The 22,034-nt window shown below is 43.5% G+C and overlaps 1 protein-coding gene across 1 annotated transcript in view; it reads left to right on the top strand.

Annotated features, from left to right (window-relative positions):
- nphs1 (NPHS1 adhesion molecule, nephrin) overlaps positions 1-22,034 on the top strand; it is a 35,831-nt gene that overhangs the window by 4,036 nt on the left and 9,761 nt on the right. Inside the window, exons 3-17 of the mRNA XM_076736376.1 lie at positions 2,317-2,511; positions 6,122-6,244; positions 11,710-11,832; positions 12,571-12,652; positions 13,768-13,871; positions 15,644-15,765; positions 15,978-16,149; positions 17,385-17,542; positions 18,498-18,639; positions 19,048-19,172; positions 19,248-19,416; positions 19,594-19,723; positions 19,929-20,101; positions 20,826-20,966; positions 21,565-21,705. Of these exons, the coding sequence (XP_076592491.1) occupies positions 2,317-2,511; positions 6,122-6,244; positions 11,710-11,832; positions 12,571-12,652; positions 13,768-13,871; positions 15,644-15,765; positions 15,978-16,149; positions 17,385-17,542; positions 18,498-18,639; positions 19,048-19,172; positions 19,248-19,416; positions 19,594-19,723; positions 19,929-20,101; positions 20,826-20,966; positions 21,565-21,705 (2,100 nt within the window). The remainder of the gene's footprint in view (positions 1-2,316; positions 2,512-6,121; positions 6,245-11,709; positions 11,833-12,570; positions 12,653-13,767; positions 13,872-15,643; positions 15,766-15,977; positions 16,150-17,384; positions 17,543-18,497; positions 18,640-19,047; positions 19,173-19,247; positions 19,417-19,593; positions 19,724-19,928; positions 20,102-20,825; positions 20,967-21,564; positions 21,706-22,034) is intronic.

Genomic DNA, 22,034 nt, shown 5'->3' with positions numbered 1-22,034 from the left:
AAAAATTAAGTTTTTTTGAACCAAAAAAATGAGAAAGAAGCAGAGTATTGAAGGCCACCACGTCAACAACCGTGAGTGCGCTAAAAGCATCATATGTAGAGGCTAACCGTATTGCTAAGGAAGTGACGGCAACTAAAACAAAGTTACAGAGTAGACTGGACATAAGGAACACACTTCAGGTGGATCATATCGTGAACAACATGATGTTTATCACATATGCTGCTACATTATGACAGGAGGGGAAGACAACAAACAAATCAGCATTAGATAACACTGGAATATGAGGTACATGCTGTAACTGGTGAAGGTACAAGTGAATGTAGAAAAAAGGCTTGAGAAGCATACATATATAATTACAGACATCCAATCTTGAACAGGGAATGGAAATCAACATTTCACGGCAGACCGTTTGACAAGTTCTAGCAAGAAAGCAAAGGTGTAATTAATAACATGAATTAATGATGGATGCATTCCATTTAAGGAGCTGCAGTTACAGCACACCCAAGTAATGTGCATGCTTGTTTACTGGCAAGGCTTACTGGGGAACTGAAATGGAATTGAGCAGTCATTAATGTTATTACTTACACCAGTGCAAGTCAAAATGTTTATCAGTCAGTTTATTCAAATAGACCTGCTCCCCCTCTTCCCTGAAAAGCTGTAGGAATTAATCTGTTTGTATCAACAATGGGTCAAATACTTGGAATATGAAGGGTGATGCAGTAACAAACTTGCAGAGAACCCCCAACCACCCATCTCTGAAACTCCCCTCATTTTTATGGTCCAAAAAAAAATTGATACTGAAATTTTAGTGTCTGTGGTCACAAGTGGCAAAATACAGCAAAATGCAACATTAAATTCTCTTTCATTACCACTGACTCAGTTGGTTTAAGATGTCATCATTTGGCAGCTTGACTGAGAGAGAAGAGAGTGGTGGGGGACCCCGAGTGGCACACTACAAATGTGTGTCCTGGTGAGGTATTAACTTCTTTCATGTTTAGGAGAAAACCATTGAAATGTTGATCTGGGACATGAAAGGTATCAGTAGCACAAGTAGAGAATAGTCAATAAACTGACTCAGTAATGCCATTTCGACATCAGTGTTGAAAGCTTGCTGACATTAGCCACCATAAGCTATTAAGTGAGGCAAACCTCCTGAGTGAATGCTTCTGAATTTATCTTGTAAGAGGAAGATTGTGTCATTTCCTCATTTAAAAGTTATATACTCTCATTTTACGACATGAAAACTGAGTCTCTTCGCTGCATTTCCATGTGGCATTTAGTATTTCTATATCTCTAAATGACTATTATAAGCATAATTATTTCAGCAGCCACTGTAGATCGCTGTTGAGTATTCATTTATGTAAACTGTATGCTAATGTGCTCCTGTGTTTGGTTGTTTGTATGCATCCTCTGTAATGGCCAATCTTGCCCTTCATATTTGACGTGAGGTGACTGGTTCAGCCTTGATCTGAGAGCTCTGCCTCTCACTCATGTTGTCAGACGCAACAGAGCATGCACTTCACAAACAACTTGGTCATTGCTTCAATGAAGGTCAAGACTCAAACAGCCTAGCAGAATCAGGCTGGCTTCTCTTCGGGGCATCGTTTAAACGAGATTCATGCTTAGATACTAGGCATTAATTGGGGTATGCGGTTGTGTTTGGCTCAAACCTGAACTGAATTTATTCATAAACCTCTATGTATAATAATCATATAATCCTAGCCCCAACGTTAGAAACTCATGGGCAGTTTGCATTAAGGCTACCTTCCTGACTCAAGAGCACTGCACCACTGAATGTCACCTAAGAGCCTGGTTGAAGGATGGCCAACCCCACCTATGACAAACAAGGGGGATTAAAGTGATAATCATTACTCTTCCCAGGAGGAATTAGCTGGTGGGACATCGACATTGAAGAAAAACCACAGGTGAACGAGGTCTCTGATACCCCATGCTTTTTTCCTCCTCCCAATACCCTATCTGCATTGCCGAGGGGGGATTTAATTCGCAGTAATTACTTTATTGACTCATTTTCAGGGCCGTATCACTGCAGTTTCCCATCAATAAAACATATGCCAGGATGAATAATGTGGCCGGGCACAATGGGGTGCCTTCTCAGACAAAAGACCACAAGACAGCATCCCTGTGGTGTATGTTTATGTCATGCTCCCTGTCCTCCTTTTATTTCCTCCATAGCACTCACCAGACATACTCAGCCCTTGTTCTTCTCCAGCTCTTTACATTAAATCCCCTCACATCTCCTCCCTACTCTACCATTCCACTCCAACTCCTTTCCTCTGTCTCCTTTTGTGTCTCCAGGCACGCAGGCCCAGCAGGCCTTCAGGTTTGAGCCCAGGAACCTCACTGTGCGAATGGGAGCCACAGCTGTGCTGAGGTGTGAGGTGCTGCGGGCCTCAGGGACTGTGCAGTGGGTGAAAGATGGCCTCCTCCTGGGACCTCAGAGAAGCCTGCCAGGCTTTCCACGCTACAGCATGATTGGAAACCCCAAGAGAGGTAAACAGGGATATTCACAGAATAGGGTCTCTGGCTTATTGGGCTTTGATGGACTTATCCAAGCTAAATAAATGAATTTGTTTGATAAAGGAATCATTGAAAAGACACCAGAATTTGTCATTATAAAGTGCCTTTTGTTGAATGAGTCTTGCAGTTTGTGGGTTTAGACTTAGACTTTACTTTGTTGATTGCAGCAGCGGGCTAAACATACACATAAACATAAAATATATACAATAAAGAAGAATAAGGATGAGAATAAACCTAAGAGAAAAGAATGTTCTTAAAAACTACAAGTATGTAGTAATATAATATAATATAATATAATATATAATATAATATAATATAATATAATATAATATAATATAATATAATATAATATAATTGAACTCGGTATATAAACAAAGAATGACAGCAATTCTTAAAGAGAGAGAGAGAGAGCCAGAGCTATAAACTATATACCAGAAAAAATATGTGCATGGTTTGGTGGAAAATAAAATATAAGATATCACAGGTCAAGGTAAAGCTGAGCCACTTCTTAGGCTTGAACAAGTTGTCAGATGTAGGATGAAAGTATGATGTTCCAAAGAAAGTAGCACAATAACATGCTGTCTGTATTAGATTTATCCTGTATACTTCTTGATTTTCTTGTGATATACAGGTCATATGGTTTTAATTATGGAGCGCTGCTGTCGTCTCAGGAAGCATCCAACAGAAGAGCTTGATGCTGGCTACTCTAAAAGTAAATGAGATGATGTTGTTGCTATGGCTTCAAAGTGCTGTAATAAAGCAACACATACATTACAGGAACCTTATGGCACACTAGTCCTCTATACAGGGAGCATCTGGGACTGAGGAGGTGATGTGATTGTCAGCAGCCCCCCCCCCACCACCACCACCACCACTGTCACTCATGTAAAGACAAAAAATAAACGAAATTAAAGCAACAGAGTGTCAGCAAATCAGTGAAATGTGTGGAAGGGAATAAAGTGTGATGTGGAATCTGCACCACAGTCTATAAAAAGTAATAGCCAATTAGAAGGCAATCCCTAGTAAGAGAAGAGCATCTGTTCCTGATCAGCCTGCAACTAGACAAGCGGCAATTCACTGTTGCACAGTATGGGAGACTGCCAGCAACACATAAACGCCGAGAGACGCATAGATGCCCATGTACGCATTGTCCATACCTACAGAGTTTACATAAACAACGCAAACAAATGTATGAAACACAGAAATGTTGTTTGTCACCTGATTAGCTGTCAGTGAGCAAATTACAGCAAACATTACGGCAGTTAAAGGGTTATGAAAAAACATCTTGCCTCTTTTTAGATCAACAACAACAAAATAAGAATGTGTACATGGGAACAGAAGGAAAACAAGCACACACAAGCTGTCAAACACTCAAACATACAGTCATGAATAAAATAGCCATCAGCGCAGGTGCACTTTACCAGGAAAAGAAACTGCGGACTGATGTATGCAATCACTTTACACTGCACGGAAAGAGTAAAATCATTTATGATGACACTTGACTGCTCTTGATACCCCACCAGTTTTCACTGATTGTCACCATCAATGATGTTTATTGACGCTTTAAAAAAGGCTGAAATCACACACACTCACGGGAGAAAAGCAGCACTGAATTCAAGCCGAAGCGATAATGTAATGTGTGCGGATATGAGCCTAGGTCTATGGTTTCCTGCATCTGTGCGCAACACTGCGCATTGCAGAGACAAACACACTGAGGAACAGATAGAATAGCTTGTTCAAGGTGCCAAAGCATTAAGTGAGAATTTGTTTTCAGTGATTGGTCCAGAAGGTGTAATTTAATTGTAGTATGTGGCATGCAGCCAGTCAATCAGGCAAAATTTAATTATGAATCAACACTCATGTTCACCTGACATCACATATATTGCAAGTGTTGCATATTTTTCTTAATTTCAGCTAACTGTTATAAAACATTTATAAATTTGTTACACATGAATATTAACTTAACCACTTGCTGGGATTTCTTGTTTGGGGCATGTTGGCAACACTAGCTTGTCTATGCAAATGGAAAAGTTGTAGTCAAGCTCAAAGAATCATGTAGGCCTTGGAGAAGTGCACGAATACTATTTACCCCAGAGAATGTAACACCGAACAGAGCTAGAAAAATATGTGATAAAGATAAAGACCCTTCAGGTGGTCCGGGTCTGTCATATTGTGTGAATGCTTTTAGAAATATCGAAGCCTTTGCACTACTTACTTTATATTGTACTACTTTGTAGCAGGTAGCACTAAGCACATGACAATATAAAAACTTTCTGAAACGCTGAATGGACCTGTGAGCTGTCTCAAATTGTGTAACACACCGCCTGATTTTCAAATTACAAGAAGAAGTGAGAGAAAGTATATTGCCTCTACACAACTGACTGAATCATGCAAGAAGGTTGTCTGAATCAAGATCAACACGAGTTAGTTTTCTCCTTCCCTCTCTGCTGGAACTGACCTTCCCCAGTTACATAACAATATAGGACCTATACACACATACAAAGGCAGATATGCAGAGGGGAGAATAGACTACAATATGCACTGCAGTCATAATGGCTACTGTATCCCAAAATTTTGCTGGCCCTTGCTGAAATAAATACAGAATAATGAACAAATAAGCTAATCGTGTTGCAGCCATCCACCATCTCCCCTCCCATAAATACACACTCTCTGCAACTTGATTGCACTATTTGTGAGTAATTTCAGGAAAGAGGAATATGATTAATAACTTCAATGTCTCTCTCGCTCTCTCTGCACTCAATGATAACTTAGATGTGAAAATTGCTTCTGGTTGGTGTTAATTATCTTGCCAGCTTACTTGACACATGCATTTTTAGGGCTGGGCGGTTGTCAGACCAAGATACTATTTTGCACATGTTAGTAGGCTGTGAGCCAGAGAATCGGGAGCTGGAAAACCAACACTGAACATCATCTAATCCCCACAGGTTATGGCAATGCATCAAACAAATCAAGCCCTGTTGGCATGCCAGACTATCAGAAGAGAGACACAGAGAGAAGGACTCTGCCTGGCATCAATTAATAGACAGTTTATTCAGTCAGCGTTGTGAATCTGGGATTGGATTTCATTTACCATACTGGAAATTCATTCTGAAACAAAATGCCTCTGCAATGAGTATAGACAACCACTTGCATGTCAATGGAAATGCCAGCAGCAGGAGGTTCTCAGCAAGTGATATGTTTCCATTTACAGAAATACGAAAATAGTCTATTTATAATCAAATCAAACACCCAAAACGTCAGTAGTAGAGTATACTACCGTATTGAATTGAAATGCCAGACATTGTACAAATTGCTTTTATTGTTAATTTTCCCATTTCCCAAGTTGAAAATTGCCCATAATTCAGGCACTCTGAAATCAGCACAGAGAAATAGGGCCTGCAGGAGGTACTTATCGATATACATGCCACAACTCTGAACAGCAAGCGCTATATTCATTGGGGTGTGAACAAGAAAACTAAATGAAACCCTCATCTTTGTAATCATTTACATGTGTTTAGTGAGCACATCCTTATCACGACATAATGTGGCGCACACATGATTAATCTCCCCCCCTCTGTTCCAGGCCAGTATCATCTCCAGATCGAGAAGGCCCAACTGGAAGATGACGGCCCCTATGTGTGTCAAGCGGGCCGGTCCGAGAGCAGTCAAGCCATCATTTCCAGTACAGCCTGGGTCAACATGCTAAGTGAGCGAGACCATGGGGTGTGTGAACAGAGGGGATGTTTGGAGCTTTAAACATGTATTTTCTGGCAGAGTAACAAAACGATGTATGTAATAAGGCACAGCGAGCATCCTCAGCACTCCAGTAACACATACGCACAACCTCTTGACCAGTAATCAGCATATAAAGAGCTGTTAAATATTCATCTCTATTGATAAAGAGCTTTAATTTGCTTAACATAAGGCAGTTGCATTTGAAGCAGCGCACACTTGAATTTAGGGACTAAATTTAAAGTGTCCTTGGTACAGTAGAACTCAGCGGTTTCCTTCAAGCGCAAATCGCATTTGAAGCATGTATGAACCATGAAGAAAGTCACAATTTTTCTAACTTTTCAGACAGTATTTATTCCTTTAACAAGCACTGTGCCATCCCTACATGTTCCAGTAGGTCTATGGCTTTAACCAGCAGCTGCACAATATAAAGCATCAGTAGAGCCTGGATTCCCTGGCAGCCTCGGGGTGATCCATGTCTCTCCCTTGCACAGGAATAAATTATAACAGAAGTGATTGAAAAGTTCCTTCTCAGACATGGGCTGGAATAGATGTAATTGTGCGACTACATTAGACCACCTGTTGTCACTCTATAACAACCGGTATCTCTCTCTCCCTTTCCCTCTTGCTTGTGGGAGCAAGCCCATATGTGGCAAGGAAAGGACTCTAAAAGAACCTTTCTTCTCCAGGCGCAGTTCATTTACTTACATCCCCCTCCCCATTCTCTCCGTTGCACATTTTCTCCCTCTCTCCCTCGCTTTCAGGCTTTCTCTTTGGTGACCATGGAGAGGGTTTTTTCAGAAGGGGGGGGGCGTGGAGGTTGCCGGGGCAATTCTAGCAGCCTCACTCTCCTCTGGGAAGAAAGCAGGTTTTTCTGACATCAATGGGTCGGTGGGAGGGATGGCGGGTGGTGTGGGATAGGAAGAGGCATAGACCGTGGACGTCTCCTTTGAAAGGCTATGTTCTGTTCTACACTGCAGCAGTCCTACAGCAGGCCTACACCTGCAGCCGCAGCCGGCTTGACTCCCACATTTATTACCTCTGAGAAGGCAATTGCATGTGCGCCCACATACACAAAGTCAAGACAGTTGCTTTCGGCTTTGTTGAAAAGGTCAAAATGTGTGGGAATTATGTTCGTATTGCGTCAGGGATTGCTGGTAGTTGTATTAACCATGACTGAAACCTACTGCTGCCCTGTGTTCCCGACATCCTCAGATCTGAATCCTCTCCACACATCTCAGCTGGTGTTTTTGTTCAGCGTCTTGAGAACACTCTACAGCTGTTGGACGTTTAAGATGGACATTTGCAGCTGCACTGTTGCGACGGGCAAAGCGTGAAGCGACTGACTTAAAAAGGACTCTGCAGCCTTGGTCCTAAAGGGTCATTTGTTCCACCCCACCAACTCAACTGATTCAAAATACGTGACTAATCTGGGGCTTTATAATGAGCTGATGAATTCAATCTCCTGTTAGTGCTGAACTGGGACTGGAAACTGTGCATCCTTTTCAAGAGCACTGTCTCTGATGAGTTCCCCATGGACTTCTCCATCACTGAACTACAGCTCCCAAGGCCCCACACCCCTGGCCACTCAACCGTGGCCATATCCCATCAAGCTCTGCATCAAATCAAAACACTATAAACTCTTTATGAGGAGATACAGTGGGGGAGAGGGGAGGAATGTGGAAACAAAACAGAGATTGCTGGTCAAATAATTGGATTCTTGGGTCAGAGGGAGTGCTATCATGACTGGCTAATTCAAGATGGATCACCACAGGCTGTGAATAGCGGGGATGGAGGCAAAAATGTCAATAAGCCCCATCCATGGGCTTACAAAGACATGTTTTCAAGACATTTCCATTGGTGCAACATAACTCCTGTGTGTTTTTGCCTTCCTGCAGAGCTTAGATAGGGGATTACTGCAATAGGCAGATCAAGTGGCAGTGAGTAATCCATGACAATAACAACCTCTACCTCCTCCACTGAAACCCCCTCCTCTGCTAAAACTTACCCCGCACTGTGCCCGTCACATACCTGACACATCCTGTGTCTCGGTTTATACCATTAGCCTTAGCATTTAATCCTATTAATGAACAACTCTCTCCCTCACCGCATTGCATGCCTGTACAGATGCCTCCTGCAAATGTTCAAAACAGTTATTTGATGTGTTCTGGTTTTAGACTGTGTTACTCATTCAGTTGCCATAGTTGGGTCTTACAGAGATATATGTGTGTGTGTGTGTGTGTGTGTGTGAGTGAGTGCGTGCTCATGTGTGTAAGCTTATTATCAGTGTTGGTTGGAGGTTAGAGGACATTTTAGGAACCAGGGCTATGGTGAGGTTTTTGCGGTAGCTAATGAGTTTAGCACTTGAAGAGTATATAATGAGCCTTCATTTTATGATTCCCTGTTATGAATAATGGAACAACTTATAAATGGGGGCACAGGCAACGTAGAACATGGTGACTTTATTCATCTTCGTTCACGAAAAAGTTCTGACAGTCGCCCAAGATATAACCCCAGCAGAGGACGGGGTGTTATGCACTGATGTGATGGTGTGCATATCACAGTGCCAGGCTGATGTCAGGGTTCTTACAATTAACAAATGAGTCTCTGCTAAATCACACAATGAGACACTAAAGGGACAACTGGGATGCCTCTCTCTCTCTCTCTCTCTCTCTCTCGCTCTCGCTCTGCTTTGCTTTTAACTCTTTTTTTAAAACAAGGTAGGTAAGTAAGGCAGATTTACCACTGAGTCAGTTCAGAGCTTGCATGAGTGCAAAATATGTTCTGTTAATGGTCACGGCAGTGCACAAACAGGAATTTAACGACCCAAAACAAAAGGTAAGAGAGACAGTAGTAGTGGGTCAGGAAGGAGTGATGTGTCAGTGGGTGGGGGGTGATTCACTTCTCCCCCAGAACAGAGGAGACGCAGACGTGAAGGGGGAGAAGCTGAAAAAAAGAGTGCTGTTTCAGAGGCTTTCATTGCCAGAGATCAGACACCTGAGACCTACAGTGTGTGTGCGTGCGTGTGTGTGAGTGTGTGTTTCCGTTTGAGAACAAAAACACATTCTTGTGCATGTACATGTGCGAGAATGTGTGGTTTTAGCCAATCTTTGTCTTCCAGAGATACAGGCGATGAGTTGCGTCTGTCTGCTGTTGAGAAGTCTGATCTTCTGCTCTCCATTATTTTCTTAATTCAGCACAATAAGCTTTTTAGAGACTGTTTTATCCTCTGGGCCCTCTCCAATATTTTCCACAGAATCAGCTCTGTATCACATGTTACTGTGCACACACTGGCGCCTGTTTATGGAGAGAAGTGAGATGACTGTAGCATTCACTCGCCTGTGTCAGTGTGTTTGTGCGTGCAAATCTGCATGCACTGTAGACTTGAGTTTATCTTTGGGTGTTTGTGTGCAGAGGAGAAAAGGGAACGTGTGCGTCTGTATGTGAATGAGAGAGAAAGATAGGTGGAAAGAGCTGCTTATGCATATTGATGTGTGTCTGCTAATCTGCTTCTTATCTGCCTTATCCATCCATCCGTCTGTATTTGTCTAATGAATCGAATTTTGCGGCTCACTGTTCCTCGTCTGAACAGCAGGAGCGAGTCTTTGCGTGCCTATTTTTGTGTTCATATGTGTACCTTAATAAGAGAGATAGGGCTAGAAAGTAGAGAGAAAGGGAGAGAGATAGGGAGACAAAATAAAAAAGCTGCCTGGCAAGTAGACAAAGAAGGGGCACAAAGAGTTAATTAAGAGAACAGCTTGTTTGCTGTCTGTTCTTTGCTCTGAGTGCACGTCTACTAAATTGAACAGAATGTGTGTTTTGTTGTTGTCCATGTGTGCTATCACATTTGTACAAATGTGTTTGTGCGTGAGAGTAAGTTCATCCTGACTGGTCTGATTGGGTCACATGGTTTGCAGATGTGATGGATGGCGGGCTGTAATTCCCAGTCCAAGCTGGAACACACCTTCCCCCGCACTCCTGGAGTTTAACCGCAGTGGTCAAGAAGGATAGCTTGTGAGGAGGAAAGGGGGGGGGGGGCGGGTGGGGTGGGGTGTGCTGGAGCTGCTAGCGAGGGATGATGATGGAGTGAATGAGAGATAAGAGGAACCGGCCAGCATGAGCGAGGGAGGAAAAAATTAGATACCTGCCTGCCTCATTTGCGAACATATCATTATTCTTATTTTAGGATTTGTTAGGCTGCCAGACGCTCCTCGAGCACAACAAGTGGTGTGCCTATGTGAATCGTGCGGGCCTGACTAGATTGAGAGTGCAGGGGCTGTCAATAGATGCATGGCCCAGTCATCTTCTCAGGGAAGAGGGGGGGAAAACAAACAAATGCATCTCATTATTGCAGCGCGCGCCTCTGCAGTGCTCTGGGTAACCCATCACAGTCCACACAGATTCAATTGCTTCTTTTAAATCAGTTTGAAGCTGCAGCCACATCTCATCTGTCTCAATAGCAGACTGGGGCCAATGGGCGACTCTGCACACAGCAACAGCTCCTCCTAGTGGCCAAGGATTGATTGTAATGTTCCAAAGAGATGAAGGCATGAGGGGCCGGATGGAGTTGTTGCTTGTGGTCCAGCCGTGTTTTTTTTTTACAGACACATTAGCAGATATTCAACACAGCCATCTTCCTGCCCCTGATCTCCTCTGCAGCCTGTCTGTCTGGCTTCTCATTCTCGCCATAATTCTTTACTTCACTGCTGTGGTCTTTCATGTCTCCATCACACACGTATTCATGCTGCACTTCCCAACACCCCGTTCTGTCTCTGAACTCAGGCAGCCTTTGCGCTTGATCTTTGATGAAAGAATAACAGCATTAACGGCAGCCATCTGATTCTATGGGCTCACCCACTTGCTGAAAGCTGCTACAATAAACAGTCAGGTTCCCGTAGGGTGAGCTGATAGCCTTGGTAAAGAGTGACTCACAGATCTGCAGAAATCTCTTTGATGATTGGTTGGTGACACATGTCTCAATTTACTGCTGAACAGTTTTTGGTCCCTTTTGTTAAAAGCTATGTTTTTTTTCTGGAATTTCCTATTTATGGTCAGAAAAAAGGATTGTATAGTAGAACAGTGGAAAAGTGAAGACTGCTTTGATCAGTCCAAAGAGCACACATTTAGCTTGGGGGTGATCTGAGAAGACAAGTGTTTGGTGTTTGCTATGATAGATTAGAACTGGATCGGTTTCATCACTATTTCATCTCTGCATTCTCCTCTTGTCTAAAATTTGTATTCTAACTCAACAAAACATCAAACCTCGCTGCAGTAAATCACTCAAAAGCTTCCAGCATGACATGCCAGTCAGTCCCAAATGTTACAAGTGCTTATTATCATATCACTGCACAAGCTAATATCCATCTGTGATATCGCCTGTTTCCTCTAACCCAGAATTAGTGTGATGGATACATGGCTACTTTTGTTTCTCTCATTCAGTTCCTCCATCCAAGCCGTACTTTGAGGTGGACATGGCGACACCTTGGGTGGCAGGGAAGAAGTATGTCGTCACCTGTATCGCCCCCGACGCAGCGCCCATGGCTGAAATCGCACTTTTTAAAGGTGAGTCACCCTCTCTGATCTGACGGACATGGTCAGCCTGACAGGCTAGAACAAAAAGGCAGCAGTCTTTCCGAGATTCCACATCCAGGGATTTCCATAGGTCGCAACCTGAATATATAAACATAAAAACAATGCAGAGGATGAAATGCAAGTTCAGTAAAGATTTCTTATTTCATAGTCTTCGAATCGCAGAGTTGAAAGGAGCAGACTCTGTGTGGGAGGAAATAGCCCGAACATATGAATTTCCAATTTCCACTGACTTTACAATTACATGTACAGTGGATGTGTCAAGTTCCTAGTTGTTAGAAAAACTGCAATTTTCTCATTTTCTGTTTTTGCCTTTCGCTCCCCTGTCGCACCTATTATGCTGTATACTGCTGAAGCAGAGAGGGAGAGATGTTCTATTGTTTTATCTTGGTGTGAATTTCTCTACAGGGTTTTGATGTAGCTCTGTGATATATATTATCTGCTCTCCTCTAGTTGAAATGTACATCTTTATTGTGTTCAATAAAATATCATTTTGTTTTGCTGATATTGGAGCCTCCGCGCTGATTTCATTTCATTTTAAAGACAGGTGGAGACAGTGGAACATACTGTGTCTGCAGCACACACATATTTATCATATTCTAGTATTTACCCTTCCACGTGAGGATAACACTGATGTTTCTGCCTCACAGGAACAAGTTTACACACAGTATTCTCCCTTTTTGTGTGCCTTCCCCCCATTGTGTCTTTTAGATGGAGTCGAGCTGACAGGTGCAGAGTCTTTCACCATGTCTGGCTCAAAGGATAAGCTCCTGAACACGCATGCTGAAGTAACGTATGTGTTCGCCCGCCTGCCAGACTCATTCTCCTCACCAGCCTGCTCAATCTCTCCAAGTCTGTCTTTGTTTCTTGCTTCTTGTTTCCCTTGTTTCCACCCCACTCTTATTTTCCCCTTCTGTCTTAGTGAGTACAATGAATTTCTGCACACAGCGAACTGTTACTTGGCACTGTGCGATTGAATTAGCTTCCATCAAATGCACAAAATTACATTCCAGCAGCGAGACAGATCCGATCCTCGCCGGTTCGCCAGGTGCCTATACATTAAGCAGGGCCATAGATTGCTTTAATCCTGCTTGTCTCCACTGTGTCAAAGATAATAACCTCTTGTCATATCCTGAGATAACATTGGTACTGAGGAGCTGCAGCGTTGTTCAGCTCTATTGCAGAACAGCCAAGGTTTTAAGCAATATTGATGCTTCTTCCTCATATTCATACTGAGAGTACACAGCAGTGGGCCATGTGTGATTGTTATGGTTGACGTTCTACTGCAATTTGATATAGAAGACATAAACTGAAAGAGTAAACTAGGCTCAGAATAAATCCACCGCATTGCGGGGACTAGGGGATCTTTCAGCGTACATCACTGAGTGCATTTGTGGATTTACTGCCATGTGCAAGTGGCCAAACATTGGTGGAAAGTACACTTACTCAGGTACTGCACTTAAGTACAAATTTGTAAATCCATTTTATGCTACTTTCTACTTCTTTCAGAGGGAAATCAGTGTCTAGTTGTGGCTCCTTGTCATCTTTAAGATGAAATTTCTACCAGTTCTACCATTTTTCCTCTGAACTCCTCACGTGGTTTGATTTAAATAACTGCATCCATTATTCCACAGAAAGCAAAGCAAAGAGGAAAAAGTCCTAAAAAAATGAAATAGAACTGAGCTTTTTCTCCTCTTCTGTTATTTGTCTCATGACCTCTCAGATTCATCTTGTAACCCTTTGGGAGGCCCAACCCCAAAGCTGTGAACCACTGGACTAAACTGTACATGTACTTTTACTTACTGTAAAGTAAAGGATCTGAATGGCCGGAGACAACCATGATGTGATGTTTTGAGCTCAGTTTAAAGTGTCTTCTCATTTCTTCTGTCTTTCTGTTGCCTCTCAAAGTGTCACTGCTCTTAGCTCTGACAACGGGAGGCAGCTGGCATGTCATGCCAACAACCCCGCCCTTTTCCGGCCTGTGGAGACCACGATGACCATGAGCGTGTACTGTGAGTGTCTCAACCTGTCTGCAAACTGACAGTCAACACCCCCTCTGTTTAACAAAAACACGCTCCGTACAAACACACACAGGAACCCAACCTCGGGGAGGCCCAAGGGTATCCGGCCTTGTGCACTCAGTCCGTGTTAGTGGTCCGAGGAGAAACATTCAACCTGAAGACAAACTCACACCTACTTCAAGACAACATGAGTGTGACTGTCTCCAGTTCTGGAAGCTTGCCCCTGGTGGGCTGAGATTGATATGGCCAAAGCAGGAGGTCTTGACGGTTTTCTTAATGTAAAACCACGTTTGTCCACAGCGGTGGCGAGCAGCGTAAAATCATACACCAACACTGCAATTAAATTTGAATTGTTTAGTTTAAATTTACTGTTTTATTCAGGAATCTCAAAATTATTCACACCCCAACTTTGACCAAAACACATAACCTAATTATCAGACCGACGGAGATGGATTATATCAGTGAGGCTTCAGCTACTAAATTTTTTAACGGCATTATAATAACAAATATGGGAAACTAAGGCCACCACACTTAATAATGATGAATCCTGCAGAACTAACTGAGCAACTTTTGTGCTCATCAGCTCAAATTAAATTTAGAATCCACTGAGGCAGGAGGGGAGGCAGTTTCTGTTGCTTTTTCTTTCATGTTATTATCACAAACCGCGTGACATTATATAATGAAATTGTTACTGCGGCACACAAAGGTGAGTTGACACACTTGCTGTCTCTGTCTGTCTGTTTCTTTCTCCTCTTATTTGGCAACTCTACAATAGCAGCCATTGTTGTTGAGTGCACAAACAGTGTGACACCGCAGCGACTGTTTACTACAGTAGGTTTAGTATTTTCTACTCTGTTGATCAGCTGAAGTAATTGATTGTTTAGGCCTGAGAGTCTACCCACCTGCTTCTCCCAGGCCTAAATCATGTTGTTGATTAAAGTGGGGCAGGGCTGCTGACACCTTCAGCGGCGAGCGCTCCCCTCCAGCTCAGCTGCCGTATAATCCGCAGGCTGACTAGACACCTTAATGTTGTCTCTATCTATACTCCTCCACATTAGAAGCCACTGCAGCTGTAACAATCACCAATAACTGTGAGCAGTCCTCCCTTCCTCTCCATCTCTCTGCTCTGTATTAAACAACATGGGCTCTGTGCTAAGTGCTAATGTTGCAGAACTCGGGACCACCGCTGCAGTCTTACTCAGCATGCCAGCCCATCAAAGCCAGCGCGGTGGCCATTTTCAGCCAGCCAGATTGTTAGCAAGGTGGCAATTTGTCACACTGGCCCAGGGTCTGCAGCCTGCTCGCTGAATCTGATTGCAGCAATAACAAAGGCCCCTCCTCCTCTACTTACTGTGTATATTTTATTCAAGGAGGCTGTAATTTATTCATATTTCATGTTGCCTTATTACTGTTTGAACATCTGTTATTTTTCTTTATGGACTGGATCCAGCTCACTGCTCCCTTAATACTTAATGCTTTCATCAGATCCTGACCTCTTATCCCACAGTCATGTTGAATGTGTCCAATTTATTGGCCCTGTCTCAATAAATAGGGATGCTCCCTACTCAATTGCCAAGAGTGTTTTCATTGCAGTGCGGTTTCTTTTTTATGTTATCCTATTGATGGTCACTCCATCCCACTCTTTCTCTGTGTTGCTGCATCCCTTCTCTTCTGTCACCCTTTCCCCTTTAGTTTTCTATCGCCCTCTATGCCATTCCCCTTTGTCAAGTCCATTTTTATTTTTGTCTCCCATTTCCTGGCAGTCCCACCTCAGCCTCCAGTTATTGTAGGTCTGGAGAGAGAGGAAGTCAAAGCGGGGAGAATGCTCGTGTTGGAGTGTGTGTCTCATGGTGGAAACCCCCTGGCCACTCTCCACTGGACCAAGGTAAATCTTCTCCACCATCTGTTAAGGAGGCTTTGTAACACACTGTCACACTGACAAAACGAGCTATTCTAGTTTAAGAACTTGCTGTGTACATTATCCCATTGTTAGTAGCTTCTGTACTTCATAGACTGCACCAGATGGGACCGTGCAACTATTCAAGTAACTTCTTGATGTTGCCTTTTTTTTAAATTTCACGTGTTCATGTGTGTCAGAATGGAGAAGTTATTTCTACAATTTGGAAGGAGGACATTGTGGCGCAGAAGTCCAGCAGTGTCCTCCACCTGAAGATCACCCCTGCGGACAACCAGGCAGTGCTGTGCTGTGAGAGCGTCAATCTGGTGTCCCTGTCGCCTCTGTCCATCAGCCGCAAAATCACTGTGCTCTGTGAGTGAAAATAATGCTTAATATAATGCACCGCACTGGAGCGCACACACACACTGACACACAAAAAAGCCCTGGCAAGACTCACAGCAATGGATTATTAAGGATATGGACATGAGGCAGAGGAATATAATAAGAGTCTTACCTCCAAAACCAATTCTTTTGCTGTCCCAGCATAAATTCTAATGCTAATATCATTAATGAAACTAATGGTTATTATGGCTGCGGCCCATATTTCCGACTGCCTCCAGATTAGTATCACTGCATGCTCTTTCATAGCTGCTACACTAATTTAGCTGAATTGCTTCAATGCACAATCCTGAGGCAGTAAAGCCTACACTTTGTGCGACAGTAACGCCCATGGTTAATAGATTATACTTTTCTCTCTGAATATAAAATGTTTGTTTCAGCAACAATAAAACAAATACAGGATTAATATTCAGCAGCCCTGGCGCACTGAGCCTAACAATAGCCTGATTTCCACTACAGAGCCAGCCAATGTAAGTCAGAGCTTTAAATGCCACCTGATTGATGCACCTATTTTATGTAAATATGCTTTGAATTAGGATCAGTCCTTGCAGAAATCTCTTGCTCATGCTAGATGAAGGTGGCTGAAGTTACTCTGGTGCCCCTCCTTTCCTCAGCAAGCCCCCAACAGGCCCTGGTGCCGTGCCTCACAGTCATCCATTCAGGAATGTTGAAAATGAGCTGCTGACTGCCTGACTGCGCTCTAGGCACTGGCAGAGGCCGGAGGGCACGAATACGTCTCACTGGCGTACTGTGAATATGCCTCTTTTACCTCACGGCACCTGCGTAATTTCAAGTCTTTGTGTGTGGCATGCACAAATGCATCCCTTTCTGTGTCTCGTGTGGGATAGAAACCAACAGGTATAAGACTTACATACATGACCCCTCCTTCCCCATGTCTGCCAGCTCAGTCCCCAGCCTCTGTATTCCCCCGAAGGCTTTATGCAGCTGCATCACTTTGCCTGCAGCTATTGTACCCTGTCTCCCCCTGTGGTTAAAACGAAGCAGACTTTGGAAACCACACAGAAAACCTCCTGAGAAAACAAGTTGCCACTCAAAGTGATTTTCCCTCTCACCCTTGATACAGCTCTATGTTTCTCATCCAAAAATAGTTCCACTGCCACTGTGATCAGAATAGGTAGCTGTTGAATGTACTATTCATGGGACAATATTTTTACTGACTTGTCTTTGCATCTGTGGGTGTGCATCAGTTGAGCCCGCAGAGGTGACACTGCTGGGTTCGCTCACGGCCACTGAGGGGCAGGACTTGAGTCTGAGCTGTTATGCCACCTCCAGTAATCCCCCCGTCCAGATCCGCTGGTGGCTGGGCTACAAGGAGCTCAACACATCTGTTGTCACTGTGGAAGAGGTGAGACTACACAGAACACAATTAGCACAAAGCTGAAATCTTCTGAGCAGGAAGCCAAGAACAATACTGGCAAGAGACCAGACCTTTTGTACACAGGGAGTTGGTGATCATGCTGGTCAGTTTAAATAGAATACTAAAAACTAGCTTGTTTTTGTCTCTTTTTTGTAAACACAAGGCGAAAGGCATGAAAGATGAAGTGCAAAAGTTTTGCCCTTCAGTCAAGCTTGCCTTTATGGCACCAACAAAAATCTTCTAAAATGCCTCCCATCGAATTAAAAGAATCCTCAATATGAAATGTGACCTCATGTGAACCTTCACAGATGAAAGAAAGTGGTATGACCATGAGCGCTCTTTGAATAGGCCTGCTGCAGTTCTGCAAATGAATCAGCAGCCGAGTCCAAAAGGAGTATTCTGCTGCTCTTCTCCTCTTTTGTGTATGTTAATAAGATCAAAGTGAATAAAAGCTGACACAGAAGATGAGCATTATTAAACACGCTCTTTATTCATCTGGCAGCAGCATTTTCATTTGATCTTACACGAGGCACTCAGTGTGCTGTGTGTGAGCTTTAATGCATCTGAAACAGTGTGAGGTTAATGAAGACTGACGCTCCTGTCCGCCGTCTTTGTTAGTCTTTCTGACTGTGGCTTTTACAGTAATCACCACAATAATAGCTTTAATAACCAGATGTGCTGCATAGGCATGGCTGCTATCAGGCAGGTGCAAAATGACGTTTTGCTCAATTTATAACGGTGTGTAAAGCAGAGAGTCAGATGAATATGCTTGTTTATCACAGACCACGCACAACATCAGTTATTACAGCAGCTAATTTGCCATCTGTATTCGCCAAGACGAACCGTTCTAGGTTGTTTTTCTCTCTTCCCTAAGACAGACAATGCTAGAGACCAAGGCTGTCTGTCCCCTGACTGAACTGTCATGTGTGCTTTCTGTCTGCAGGGAGACAATGGTGGGATGACAACCATGTCTAACATGACCCACAGGGTCTCCCGTGAAGAGGATGGGCTCAAACTCACCTGTGAGGCTTTCAATGAGGGCACACACTTCTCTAAGATCCAGATCAGCAAACTCAGTGTTTATTGTGAGTGAGCTTAAGTCGGGTTTCTCGAAATCATTCTGTTTTTTGTAGACAAAACCTGCATTCAAAAAAATCTCCAAGGAGAATGAAATTTTCATTTTGTACCATTTTCTTATTAAAAACGCATCCATCGTGGTTCAAGAGGGGTCAGTGGTAATTACAACTGTGAATACGAACACAAAAAGGCGAATATAACTCTTGACAAATATAATCCTTGACATAGAATGAGCCGCTATGTTCCAGTCATGCTTTGCCATGTTTGTGTCTGAGGAAATATTTTCCATGTAAAAATACTCTCTATCACTGGTATTGACTTCAACTCTTTTCAGAGGCAAATGATCCTCTCTAAACATGAACAGTAAGCAAAATCAAGTCAAGTATTTCAAACTCGTGTCAATCCATTTACAACAGACCCTCCTCAGAAGATATGGCTCGAAACTCCTCCTCAGGATGTCCCCCTTCATTCAGGGACCACAGTCCGTCTCATCTGCTTCTCCACTGGAGGGAATCCCCTTGGGACTCTGACCTGGTTCAAGGTTAGTGTGTGCTATGTTTTGCACTGTATGCATTGAGTAGACTTACTTCTCTGTGTAATAGCCATCCTGTTTTAGAACGGAAAAGTTGTGACTGATGCACTGAAGCAGACGTCCTTTGATCGGGGTGTGGTTCGAGAACTGGTCCTGGTTCTGACGGCGAGTGACAACATGGCTACATACCGCTGTGATGCCAAAAATGAGGCAAAGAAGACCATCTCTGCCCACACTAAGCTCATGGTTCACTGTGAGTTAGTGTGGAGCTCTCACACATAAACACAGACTGAGCTTTATTCTCTCAACTGAGGGAAAAGTACAATATCATATAAATGAATGTGATATGAGCCCATTCATACAGCTACATCATTGTATAGTCTTCATCTGATTGAAGATTGTCTTTCTGGTTTACTCCGTGATCCTCCAGTTCCAGCAGTAAGTGTCAAGATCACAACCAAACAGGAGGAGCTACGACGAGGCCAGAAGCTAAGTCTGGAGTGCCAGTCTGGAAGCAGCAACCCCAAGGCCAGCATCTCCTGGAGCTTGGGGGTGCTCAGGTTTGACAAGGCAGCGGGTGGAAACGCTCACGGCAGACAATGACACATGTTGCTATGGGAATTTTCCTGCAAAAATGATGTGGCTAATTCAGCTTCAGAATGAGTCTGAATGACGGATGTTTATCCCGTTAAATGTGACAATATGCACGATTACCTGGTGAACTCCCCTCCTGAGTGGATTTGCTGGATGCGATTTATGTCCTAGGTTCCAGGGAGAGGAGCAGCCACCCAGGAAGGCTCAGTTTGGTGGTCTGTCAGTGCAGAGTTTTCTATCCCTGAACCTGAGTTCACAGCATCACAACCAGAGGGTCATTTGCCAGGCTTACACTCCCCTGCTATCAGAGGGGCCCAGCACATTCTTCAAACTTAATGTTCTTTGTAAGTAGAAGGTGATTTTTTTTTTCTTTCTTTGTTGGTTTGTTTGTTTCCTTTTTTTTTTTCTTCTTGGCGAGTGACCAAGAGATGTGGCCTGCATAAAACTTAAACGATGCATAATGACGATCTATGATGGCGCGTGCTGCTTTACTGGGGCACTTTTGCACAGAAATGTCAGCGTATAATATGTGTATGTGTGCGGTTTTTTTTTTGTTTTGTTTTTTTTTTGTTTACTGGAAACATTTGTTGTGATTTGTGGGTCTGTTGAGCTCTGCGGCAGTGTGTCCTAATTGTGCATTTGCTTTGCTGCATGGCCATGTTTGTCTTTGATGCCATTTCACAGGCAGCAGCCAGCCACTGCTTCAAAGCTTGGTACTGTGTATGAGCATGAAGGAATGTCACTGTGTGTTTGTGCAGAGCTGCAGTTGGACAACAGTACTGTCACGCGTCGTTTTAATGCTTGTCCCTCTCCCTCCTGCGTTGCCTTACTCCCCTCTAAGTATGTGAAGTTGGTTAGATCTGGAATTATTGGTGGGATGTCGACTTTCTAATGGTTTGACTCTCATTAGTGTCTCTTACTGCTTTCATGCTCAACATATTTGGTGCGTCGTTGTGTTCTTTTTTGCTGTTTCTTGTCATTTTTTGTTTGTGCTCGTGCCTCTGCTCGTGTGTCTTTGGCGTAAATCCAACTTACTGCAGCTGTATTTGTGTGCCGTTTCTGTGTAAGACCCACCAGAGTTCAGCCCCGAGCAGCCAACGCAGGTCCAGGTGGTGGAGGATGACATGGCAACCATCCCACTGCTGGTCTCAGCTAACCCAGAGGAGGTCTCCTGCATTTGGCTGCACCGCAGGGAGAAGCTGGTCAAAGGTGATCCAGGGCTGTGTGATGGCTCTATAAACCAGGTCCTAGTTGAGCTGAGCCAGCAAGTAAGCACTCAGCTCTGCCATTCAGGGTCTGAATAAAACATGGCAGGTTAGCCAGCATGGGACCCTGCCAAATGTGATTCTCATTATGGCTCTAATGTATGCAGTCTAAATGAGGATTGCTGTCTCGCTGAATGCAACACAACGGTTCTAAACCTGGCTTCTCCTCCAGGCCGGTGTCATCAGGGCCCTGCTGCACCCACTCTCTTTCTCTGTTAACTCTGTTTGCTCCATCACACGCAGCCCCCGCCAGATAAAGACTGCATAGAGAATGTTGAAACCCACATATTACTACATTTTGAGTTCTGTGGGACAGAAGGTGTCTCTCACGCAGCCTATTGTTGGCTTGATGTGGGAATCCAGCCAGGCCAATCAATAATGCAGGATTAGATGTCACTTAGAGACCGGTGGCCAGAGGACATGCGGTTGATGAGCGTGTAATGAATACTTAATTTACCATTGGTTTGCATTTGTGCATGTTTGTGTGTGTGTGTGTGTGTGTGTGTGTGTGTGTGTGTGTGTGTTTCCATGCTTTTGTGAAGAGGGAGATCTACGCTACCACTGGCTGGACGACAACTCACTGGAGATCGAGAATGTGACAAGGAAAGATGCCGGAGTTTACACGGTCAAGTGCACAAATGACGAGGGTGTCGACCAAACGTCCGTCATGCTGGATGTTCAGTGTATGAACCTGCACACACAGAACAGCCGAGCAGAAGCATGCGCCCACATGTGTGTCCTGATCGAGAGTTATTGTGTGTGATGTGAAGTGTTCTATGTTATCATGAATTTTACCAAAAGTAAAAAATTTTATACCCATAACTGTAGATTGCTTTGCAGATATTAACCTTTGAAAAGCATGCATGATTATTTTCAATGGTTATTCGGGATTAATTAAATTACCACAGAGCACTTACTGGAGGAACAATGGGCAAAACAGAAAAAAGGAATGAAAATAATAGTTTCGAGAAACTTACAGCACTTTTCACAATGAATTTACAAAGTGTTTTAT

This window comes from Chaetodon auriga, chromosome 8 (genome assembly GCF_051107435.1).
Source record: "Chaetodon auriga isolate fChaAug3 chromosome 8, fChaAug3.hap1, whole genome shotgun sequence".
NCBI classification, from domain to species: domain Eukaryota; kingdom Metazoa; phylum Chordata; class Actinopteri; order Chaetodontiformes; family Chaetodontidae; genus Chaetodon; species Chaetodon auriga.
The sequence above is the reverse complement of the archived record's forward strand: the minus strand, read 5'-3'. Positions and strand labels throughout refer to the sequence as shown.